The sequence below is a fragment of the Marmota marmota genome, unplaced genomic scaffold, assembly GCF_001458135.2.
Source record: "Marmota marmota marmota unplaced genomic scaffold, marMar, whole genome shotgun sequence".
NCBI lineage: Eukaryota > Metazoa > Chordata > Mammalia > Rodentia > Sciuridae > Marmota > Marmota marmota.
Genome location: NW_025999944.1, coordinates 7362811 through 7373623, shown reverse-complemented (window position 1 = coordinate 7373623; position 10813 = coordinate 7362811). Strand labels below are relative to the sequence as shown.

At 54.6% G+C, this 10813-nt stretch overlaps 1 protein-coding gene across 7 annotated transcripts in view; it reads left to right on the top strand.

Moving 5' to 3' along the window:
• Positions 1-10813, top strand: part of Sorbs3 (sorbin and SH3 domain containing 3) — a 24013-nt gene that overhangs the window by 3695 nt on the left and 9505 nt on the right. For 4 of the 7 annotated variants that reach the window (XM_048801602.1, XM_048801601.1, XM_015499504.2 and 1 more), the window contains exons 2-12: positions 888-1035; positions 1302-1419; positions 2672-2865; positions 3562-3625; positions 6337-6375; positions 6808-6904; positions 8550-8640; positions 8835-8927; positions 9024-9077; positions 10174-10263; positions 10727-10773. In XM_048801602.1, the coding sequence (XP_048657559.1) occupies positions 888-1035; positions 1302-1419; positions 2672-2865; positions 3562-3625; positions 6337-6375; positions 6808-6904; positions 8550-8640; positions 8835-8927; positions 9024-9077; positions 10174-10263; positions 10727-10773 (1035 nt within the window). Of the gene's footprint in view, positions 1-887; positions 1036-1301; positions 1420-2671; positions 2866-3561; positions 3626-6336; positions 6376-6807; positions 6905-8549; positions 8641-8834; positions 8928-9023; positions 9078-10173; positions 10264-10726; positions 10774-10813 lie in introns of those variants that run through there. The other 3 variants (XM_015499500.2, XM_048801603.1, XM_015499502.2) reach the window with 3 other exon arrangements.

The window sequence follows — 10813 nt, the reverse complement described above, 5'->3', positions numbered from 1 at the left end:
CTGGTGCTGCCCAGCACCCCCCACCCTACCCCCCCCCCCCCGTCCCCTGACCTCAGCTTTTCATGGCTAGTTGGGCACAGTTCTTTCAGGGAGGACCCTCCATGCAAAACACAGCCTGGAGGTGCAGGAGAAAGGGGAGCATGTGTGTGCACAGAGGAGCACTCAGGGCCATGCACACCTTTGCCCTCACCCGCTGCTTCCCTCTCCACCCCACCAGCACTGGTACCTGAGCCCTGGTCTCCAGGGCTCCTGTGAAGGAGGCCGGAGGGAGCCATTCTCCTGAGCTCAGGAGTGGTTCCGCTTCCTGGAAATGCTCCCCTGGGCCCTGGTAGGGATCAGGGCATTGCTGGCTACTTCCCAGTGGGCAGTGGGCGGCTGGCCTTGCTGTTGGTCAGGGCCTCTCCCCTGGCCTAGGCCCAAGTGACTCCTTGTGCTTGTGGGCAAGCAGATGCTGCACAGAGCCTGGAGGAGGAGAGGAACTGAAACAAAGTCATGTGTGCCTCCCTCTCCACCAGCTGCCCCAGATCCCCTGTGCCTTCCTTCTGGGGAGCAGACTGGGCTGGCAAGGAGAGCTCCGGAGGGCCTAGCCAGCAGGCCCACAGCCCCACTCCTGGCCAGCCTTCCCTCCCTCCCTCCTTGCCTGGGCCTCCCCCTCCCCCACTCCCACCCGGAGCTCCTGCCCAGAGTTAACAAGGGCCCATTGTGCTTCTGGCAGCCGGCACGGGCAGCCTGCAGGCGGGTGCCTGGAGTGGCCTGTTTCCTGGGTCCTTGAGCTCCCACCCAGCTGGCCCCAACCTCCTCCCATAGCCTGGCCCTCCTCCCCCACACCAGGGTCCGGCCAGGGGCCTATAGACAGTCCCTTTCCCCTCCTTCTCCCTTCTCTGCAGAGGACTTGCAGAGGAGCAGTCGGAAACATCCAGCCTTGACCTGAGCATGCAAGGCCCACCCTGCAACCTCCCTGCTGAGCTCAGCCTAGATGACTTCATCCCTGGCCACCTCCAGGCCCATGTAGGGTCATCCTCCTGGGGAACACGGGTGAGTGGGACGGCAAGGAAGCAGGTGCATTGTGGGTCCAGTTATTAGGGACTGCAGGTCAGGCAGGGGAGCAGAGAATTGAAGGGGGCGGGGGAGGGGGAGGGTCTGAAGAGAGCTCTAGGGAGGCTGCATAGCTGCCCACAGAAAGGCGAGACTGGTCCTTGGACCCTCTTTGTGGGGTGCAGGCTGTGCCCAAGTAGCCATCCCGCCCTTTCTCCTGTGGAACCTTCTGGGCCCTGAGCTGCAGCTCCTGGCCCCTCCTACAGGTGCCTGTGATCCGGAATGGTGGCTCCAACACCCTTAATTTCCAGTTCCATGACCCTGCGCCCAGGACTGTGTGCAATGGCTACATCCCACAGAGGAGAGAAGCTTCCGAGCTCTCAGGTGGGTCTGCTCAGAAAAAGCTGCTCCAGGAACCCTGTGTGGGAGGTGGGGGGTCTGAGCCCCTGGACCCTGGCATTTGGCACCACTGTGTCAAGAGACAGGGGCAGCAGAGGAGGATGGATGTCTCAAGATCATGAGGTACCCAGGGGCCTGCAGGCTCAGATCAGGGCCCTCCCTCTGCTGTGGTGGGGGAGCAGGCTGAGGTACCCCTTCCCTCCCACTCCTGCCTCGTGCCTGGGGAAGGGAATGTGCAGGATCCACAGCCCCAGGTTCAAGGGTACAGTCAGCAGGCCAGGGAATGGCTAGACTGGGCTGTTCAGGTCTCTACTCACAGAGCCCAGCAGGAGGTTGGAGAGGCTGTTTGAGAGCCTGTCACCTAGGTCCCAGGGTCCCCAAGATCCTGGGAACCTCTGGATGTAGGCCTGCCCTGAGGGAGGTGGCATCTTTGTTGAGCACTCTCTTGAGGGAGACATTGTAAAGCACTTCCATCGTTCAACAAGTAATCACTGAACACTTACAGTAGCACATAGCCAGGCAAACACATTTTATAAGCCTCATCTTATTTAATCCCTCCATATTCTGGCAAAGCTAGGTTCAGGAACCAAGGCAGAGCTGTCAGAGCTGCCTGTCTGGCCCTGAAGCCCTTAGCTGCTACACTGCCTACTTAGGGGCTAAAAATTCTAGGGAAATTAACACAGTACCATGACTAGGAAACAAGTTTCTGTCTTCGCTGTCCTTGGCTGTGTGTGCACAGCCTCACAAAGTAGATGTCACTGAATCCTTCCCACCGGTACCCTCCTTTTACGGGAGTGGAAACTGAGGTGCTAAGGGCCTGATTGATGTGCCTGAATTCACACAGCCAGTAGGTGGCAGAGCTGGGGTCTGAATTCAGGTCTGTTCCCTCCAAGCCCAGCCTCTTTTCTGCCACACCCCCGCTAAGCCATCCCCAGCATTCTCTTGAGTAATGATTCCCATTCTGTAGACTCTTAAGACAGCCCCAGGAAAGCAGGAGGGGTTGAGTGCGGACACATATTTCTCAAAACAAAATCCATTTTAATTCACTTTAAGAAGTAAACAAACAGAAGCCTGTGGTGCTGCCAGGGATCAAGAGCCTGCGTCATCCATTCAAACAAACAAGGAGCTGTTGAAACTTTGAACCCATAGGGATCAATGTTGTGGGGATCTAAGCGACAAACAAGGTCAGGTAGAGGCCCCAGCCTTTAGCTAATGCTCTCCTGCACATACCCCACAGACCCTGCATGGTATCAGACCTGGCCAGGCCCTGGCCCCTGGTCCTCTGAGAACTCGAAGGCCTCTCCACCACAGGATGCCCAGAACTGGTCAGCCACATGGACCAAGGACAACCAGCGGCGGGACAAGCGCTGGGTCAAGTACGAGGGAATCGGGCCTGTGGATGAGAGCGGCATGCCCATTGCCCCCCGATCTGTGAGTCAGGGCTGGGGGTCACAAACAGATGGGACCTACAAAGAGCTCTATTGTTTGGATAAATCAGAGATGGGCAATAAAGGCTGTACCCAGACCATTCCAGACTAAGCTGGAATCTAACCATGATGAGTTTCAGGGGATCATGAACCCCATAAAGTTACGGGCACCCTTGTGAGTCTGAGTTGTACAAGTGGGAAGGCCTCATAGCACAGCAAGCATTGAAGGACCTGAGGACCCCTTCAGCACTGCCACAGTCTCCCTCTTCCATCTGCCTCCGTATCTTGAGGCAACATGCTTCCTCACCAGGAAGCTGGTGTTAACATACCCTTCCTGCCTCCCAGGGCTGTTTGGGAAATATCATCTCCCCCCCTCTCCATTATCAATTTTATTTTTCATTACATAGAAACACATGTTTTTTCTAGAAGCATTAGAAATGTAGAAAAGCAAAGAGGTAACGTGTAAATCACCCCAAATCCACAGTGTAGGGATCATGGTTGTATATACTGATGGAGGCCTGCATATGTGACATGCTACTGAAGTTATTGCTCTGGAAAGACACCACAGAAGATTCCCTAGTCCACCCACAGGGCCGTCACCAGGGGCCAGAGAAAGGGCTCACCAAGGAAAACCTTTTGTGACTTGCTATAGGGGGGGTGGCTGAGCTCAGAGGCCTGACTTTACATCTTCTGATCCCAGAGCGTTGACAGCCCCAGAGACTGGTATCGGAAAATGTTCCAGCAGATTCACCGGAAAATACCAGGTTAGACACCCTCTCCTGCCAGAGTATATTTTGGTATCCAAAGCCTGGGGAGGGAGGGAGAGAAAAAGAGACTTTCCTCCTCAGGGGATTTACTCCACCTATCTAACCCCAAGGCTTTAAAGTCAGTGGTCCTTAAGACAGACCAAAGAAGTGAATCTCCATGTCCCCTCCCTGGACTGGGGGATAGCAGTGGCCTCCAGAGAACCCTCCAGCAGCCAGTGATCTGCTGCTGTCCTCAGTGTCCTCTGAGGGTACATGAAGGCAGTCCTTCCCTGAAATCCTTCTTTTGACTTTTCTGTAGGGCTGACATTCCAACATTAGTGGCCATGAGGCCAACTCATCCAATCAGTCCCTGACTGTGGAGCACTTAACTGTGTTGAGCACTAATCTAGGTACTGAAGTTAAAAGGGAGACACACAATAAACAGGAACCTTCTAGATGGCATATGGCAGAACTGGCTAGGGAGAAAAATAAAGGCCAGGGAAGTGACCGGTACAAAAAGGCTGTGACTTCACCCAGGATGGTCAGGGAAGGCCCCTGTGAATTGACCCTGGTGCAAAGAGCCCTGGGAATAAAGGAGGTCACCCAGCAGAGGGAACTCCAAAGACCTGGAAGGAAAAGCATGCGTGGCATGTTGGGGACCAGCAAGGAGCTCTTGGACCATAGTGGGGGGCCTTTGGTGGGAGATGGAGCCAAGAAGTCATAGGTACTTTGGGCTTGTTATGAGAACTTTGGCTTTTACTGTGCAAGAGATCAGGAGCCGGAGAGAGGTTCTGAGCAGAAGAGTGATATGTTCTGACTGTGATGGCTGAAGAGGCTCTCTGAGGCTGCTGGGTGCAGAAGAGTTGCTGGGAGCAGGGGATCAGTTCCCTGGTTGGTAAGGCTGGGAAGGAAATGGCTGCCATGAAAGCCCTGCTTTAACGAGACCTAGACCAGGGCAGGAGCAGTGAACCTGCTAGAATCCTTTGGGGATTCTGAATACACCCAGGGACAGTTATTGGACTATTTTTTTTTTTATACCAGGGATTGAACCCAGGGGCACTTAATCACAGAACAACATCCCCCCCACTAAGTTCCTGAGGCTGACTTTGAACTCACAATCCTCCTGCCTCAGCCTCTTGAGCCACTGGGATTACAGGCCTGTGCCACCGGCCCAATCAGTCATTGGAATTTGTTGGTGGATTGAACACAGCCTGAAAGAGAGGCATGAGAATGATTTAAAACTGGGCAGGCTGAAAGATAGAGATGCCGTTTATAGGAACAGAGAGGACTTGAGGAGGAGCAGGTTTAAGAGGCATTCAATTTTACCATACTAGGGAATGAACCCAGAGATACTCTACTCTGAGCTGCATTCCCAGGCCCTTTACTGAGCAGGGCCTTTTTTTTTTTTTTTTTTTTTGAGACAAGGTCTTGATAAGTTGCCCAGGCTGGTCTTAAACTTGTGATCTTCCTGCCTCAGCCTCCCAAGTAGCTGGGATTACAGGCGTGCGCCACTGTGCCTGGCAGTATTCAGAATTGGTATATGTCACATCTGAGTGATGTCGAATAGGCAGTTGAGTAAAGACTGTAGTTTAGGGGAAAGGTAAAATGCAGGTAGAAATATCTGGGACTCACTGAAAAATGAGATTTTGATTTCAAGTTCCCCAGGTAATTCTAATGTGCAGCCAAGGTTCTGAGTCCCAGAATAGAGGGTAAATGGTTATTCCTCAGGGGATGGGGGTGTAGCTCAGTGGTAGAGCACCTGCCTTGCATGCATGAGACACTGGGTTCGATCCTCAGCACCACATCTAAATAAATAAAATAAAGGTATTGTGTCCATCTACAACTAAAAAATAAAAATTAAAAAAAAATGATTATCCCTCAGTATCCCATAAGGATCGGTTCCAGGACCCCCTGAAGATACTAAAATCCCCTCATGCTCAAGTCCCTTGAATGAAGTGGCATAGTACCAGCCTGAACCCACTACTTAGGTGTGATTTGAATCACTGCTAAAATGACATAGTGTTTGCCTATGACTTACCCTTCCTCCCATATACTCTTTCTTCTTTGGTACCAGGGATTGAACCACCCAGGGACACTTCACCATTGAGCCCCAGCCTCAGCCCCATCGGTGGGGTCCTGGACAGGAGTGGTGGGGGCAGGAGTGGTGGGCTGAAGGCCTATTTAGAGAGGGGGCAGCCGGGGAGGTCATGATCCTAGGCTAGTTAAGGTTTGCTGTGAAGAGAAGCAGAACAGTCAGCAGCCAGCAGAAGGTGGGCTCCTGAGAGGGGAACTTTGGTTTGCTGAGGGAGAGGCGGGCAGGCTGGTCAGTAGCTCTTCCAGGGCCTTCCCCGCCCCAGAAGAGTGAGTCTGGGCAAGGGGAAAGCAAAGCATTTAGAAGAGAGCGCAGAAAGCGAAGGGGAACTCCAACCTGACATGGCCAGGGTAGGTCTGCAGAGGTCAGGAGAGGGCGTGTGTGGGGAACCCGGAGGGAGAAGCTGGACAGGACTGTTTGGGCCAGGCGCTGCCTGCTCAGCTCGCCCAGGCCATAAGCCTGCCAGAGGCATTTCAAGCCCTCCCAAGAGCTGCTCTCCTAATTCCTCCCCTCCCTGGGACATTCCACAGGCCCTGACTCAGCGCTCAGCCCTAGGCTGGAGGGAGGCTGGGAGTGGCCAGGGCGTCCCATCCCCACTTTCTGCCCTATCTGTGACCTGGTCCTTTTTGCTCCCCAGACCTGCAGCCTGACTGGACCTTCCAGGACCCACCCAAAGGTGAGGGAGTGAGGGCTCGCTCATCCACCCTGGCCGGCCGCCTGAGGCTGGGAAAGCAGCCCCAAGCTTGACTCCAGGGCTCCCCAGGTGGCTTCGTTCAACCTGAGAGGTTTTTGTACTTCATTCTGGGAAACTCCAAAGCCCCTGGGAGGTGCAGTGGTAATTGGGAGTCTTAGCTTCCTTCCTCATCCTGGGAATCCTCACTCTGCGACACCCTGGCTGAGTGGGCCGCCTCCCTTTCCTCATCTGTACAATGGGGATACCACCTACCCTGGAGCTGTAAAACTCTTGGGGAAAAGTCCACATTAAGTGGCTTCAAGAACCATCTCTGCCCGCTGTGAGCCAGCCACCCAGAAGCTAGGGAGGAAGTGGATGCTGGAGCTTCACAGGGTCACCCAACCCCAGCCCCTGCCTTTCTTCTTCCACCTTCAGTGATCTCCTCGTGGAACTCCTCTGCAAACCCCAAGCAGCCAGGGCCACCGCAAAGAACATCCTCCAGGCCAGGAGGCCCTGCAGCAGCTTCTGTCGGGTGAGCTGGGGGCAGAGGTTGTGTGGGCCTTAGCTTCCCTGTGGGGACCAGTGCCCCCTCGTGGCCGCGTCCAGCACAGCCTCAGAGCACGCAGGATGGGGTCAGCTCCTCAGCTGGGCTCTGTCCTGTCGCCATCCTGTCACATTTTTCCATCCATCCAAGATAAAAGGGGAAAGGTGGCCAGGAATGGGCCCGGCATCCATTTCTGGTCAGGAACACCTGCCCTGTGTTCACGGTGGCCAGGAGGACTCATCCCCTGCAAAAATCCATGGGTCATGTGTGCCTGGTGGGGTTTCCCAGGCACCCACAGATAGAGCTGTTGAGGGCAGCTTGGTCCTGGGGCCTTCCACTTTGAAGCCTGAGAAAAAGCAATCATTGTGGATGAACCCAGGTTCCCATCCACATGCAGCTGTGAGACACACTGCAGACAGCGGAGGGAGGAAATGCCTTCCTCTATGCAGACTGCTCAGGCCCATGGGAACCTGGAGCTTTGCTCTCAGAGTTAAATCCAAGAGCTTCTTGTGCCTTTACATGGAGGGATCCTGCTCACTAGCATGGCCATGACCAGCCTGTGGCTCTTGGGCACCATCAATAGAGACTGAAGAGCTCCAGATTGGACCCAGAGTTGGGGTTGAAGCCAGTGCTCTGCTACTAGCCATATGACCTTGGCCACTTACCCACTCTGAGCCTGGGTGTCCCTGTCTTGTAAGCGGGGACCATTCAGTGAGGACGGAATGAGATCACATTGGCATCCTCATCACGACTGGCACACAGCATGTCTACACAAACATTAGTAATATACAAGCTCAATTATGACTAGAGTTTCCTTTGATTAGCCACGACACATTCCATTCTCATGATCATTTTTGTTATTCCTAAAATCAGAATAGAATCATAATTATAGCCAACAAATCCTGACCCTCCGGGCAGACATTCCATCATTTGATAAGCTTGATACAGTGGTTTTCCTTGGTACAAACTTTCAAACTAAAAACAGAGGCTGGGACATTAAAGCTAGCCAGGAAAGGACCCTTGGAGGGAAGACAGCAGGGTGCCTCAGTAGCTGGGGTGGTCAGACAAAGGAGGTCACTGAATCTAACCAGTACCTCCATGGAACAGAAATAACTCGCCCAGACCTCCTGGAGGTTTTTCCTGGAATAGGATGCAGACTGTTCTCTTGGGTTTGTGTGTAAGTCCACTCAGCTGTGGCAGCAGGAAAGACCAGGGAAACTGGAAACTGCATATACCAGGGCAAATAGACATATACCAGGGCAAATGCAGGATACCTAAGGCCCACGGGAAAGCCCCAGCTGCCCTGCAGCAGAGGTTTATGTCTGGCCTTCTCCTGAGCACCTGGTATGAATTCCCTTACCCAATCACTCCCACTTCACAGGTGCTGCACCTGAGGCTCCATACAACTTACCAAAAGGTGATGGAGCTGGGATTTGCACTTGGAGCTTGCGCACTTGGCACTATTTAACACTGCTTCTGCAGTAAGGAAGAGGGGCAGGCAGAGACAGCATAGGCCCCTTGGCGGGATGGGGCCAGAATAGAAAGAAGTGATGCTATACCTTCTCTCAGGGCTGTGATCTCACTTGTGCCTCAGTTTCCTTAAAAGGAGACTGATGTTCTTCCCTTTCTTCAGGAGAAGCTGGGACCACTCTGAAGAGTTACCCAGAAGCACCTTCACCTATAATCCTGGAGAACTGCCCTCAGAGCTCCAGCCCCCAAATCAGGTAGCTCATCCAGTATGCTCCCCTTCCACCCCAGCGGCATGATCTGGCTAGGCCTCTCTGCTGAAATTCACAGCTTGAATCTTTAGGAGGGCGGATAGGTACAGGATAGGGCAGGGCCTGAGAGCCTGCTTTTGAGCCTGGGTAGAGCCCCAGTGCCCCTCTACTCAAGGTAATGGCTACCCACATCTGTGCAGGTGCCGAGAGAAAGACGCCGAAAGAAAGCAGAAAATGTCTGGACAGAAGATTCTTGGAACCAGTTTCTGCAGGAACTAGAGACTGGGCAGAAGGTGAGTATGGACCAGGTCCTCTGGGTGTGGATGCACCACCCGGCTTGAGCATTCGGAAAGTGCATTCACCCCCTGACTCCCCTTCCCACCCTTCAGCCCAAGAAACCGCTGGTGGATGACCCTGTTGACAAACCCTCCCAGCGCATCGAGGTAAGTGTTGCATCGGGGCTGGAGAGAGATTCTGGGTCATATGGGCCCCAATGACCATGGGCAAAAGTCGTGGACCAAAGGCCCAGACACTCTCTGCTCTCATACAGCACCCAGGACAGTGCCTGGTGTAGTAGATACTCAATAAACATGTGTTGACCAAAGCAAGAGCAGAGGAGGGAGTGTCCAGTATGGACTGGAGTTACCAGGAAGTATTCTTGGACACAGAACTGAGGGTTTGTTGTTGTTGTTGTTGTTGTTTGTTTTGTTTTATTTTTTGTCTGGGGATTGAAACAGTGTTTTATCACTGAGCTACATCTCCAGCCCTTTTAATTTTTTGAGACAGCTTCTCATTAAGTTGTTTAGGGCCTAAATTGCAGAGGCTGTCCTCAAACTTGTGATCCTCCTGCCTCAGCCTCCCAAGACACTGGGATTACACCATGCCAAGCACTAAAACTCAGCTCTAAAAAGATCAAAGGGTGGTCCGGGGATGGGGCTCAGTGATAAAGTACTTATCTAGCTGGGTTAGGTCCTCAGTAGGGGCAAAGGGAGATCAGAGAGCTTGGCCAGGCCGAGAAAGAGAGCTGCTTAGGGGAGACATATATGCATGTAAGCAGAGACTTGACGTGGAAAGTATGGAGGAGGGGAATATGCATATGTGTGTGAGTGCATGTGTAATTGGTCTACTAGAGTGGGCACTGAGCGGGGAGGCTGGATCGGTACAGTGAAGCCAGGCCATGGAAAGCCATAGAAAACGATGGCATGGACCTCACAGGCTCTTGACCAGAGACTTGACATGGCAAAAAAAATAATAAATAAATAAATAAGGTAGGGAGGTACCATCAGGAAGTACTACCATCTTAGCACCCTGGAGTGCAGGCGCAGAGGGGGCAGGAATGCCCTCCCATATACCCGGAGCCACACCCCTCCCAAGCCACAGCAGACACTGGCTCTGAGGCATGCCCTTGACCCAAGCACGGTGTGACCTGGCCTGCTGCTCCCATCTGACCTCTGAGCAGCCCCACTACACACATTCACGCACACTGTGCTGCCCTCCTCCCACCCCTCCCCCCACTGCCTAAGCCTTCCCCACCCCCAGGTCCTGCTGGAGAGAGAGCTAGCCAAGCTGAGCGCTGAGCTGGACAAGGACCTGCGGGCGATTGAGACCCGGCTGCCTGCGTCCCCCCAGGTACTGGCCTCCTGGGGTCCTCCTGGGGGAAGCCATTGGCCACTGGGGCGGGGACTGGGTGGAGGACGGGCAGGCACTCTGGCTGCGGCCACCTTGGGCAACTTCAGCTTGTTGCTTATTCAGGGCGTTGACTTTCCAAGTGACCCCTAGGAACCCTTCCAGGCCCACTCCACGTCAGCCCGTCGTCTGGGACCCGGGTCCCCGCCCCACTCCGCCCCGTCCTAGCGCAGCCCCAGGGACCCCGACCCGTACCGGCCCTAGTTTCCCGGCCCGGCCTCCCTCTTCCGCCGCTCGCCGCCTCCTGCTCCTCGGCTCCCGCGCGCGGCCGACTCTAGGACCCCGCGTCCCGCCGCCCCTCCCCGCCCTCCTTCCCTCCCGAGCCACGAACTTTTCCGGAGGCGGCGGCCTCGGCTGCCTGGGCCCCGGGACCCCAGGCCCTGATCGCGCCCGTCTCCCCGCACAGAGCGCGCAGGCGCCCCGACGGGCCCCGGAGCAGCGGCCGCCGGTCGGGTGAGTGCGGAGGACGCGGGCTGGAGGAGGGGTCGTCCGG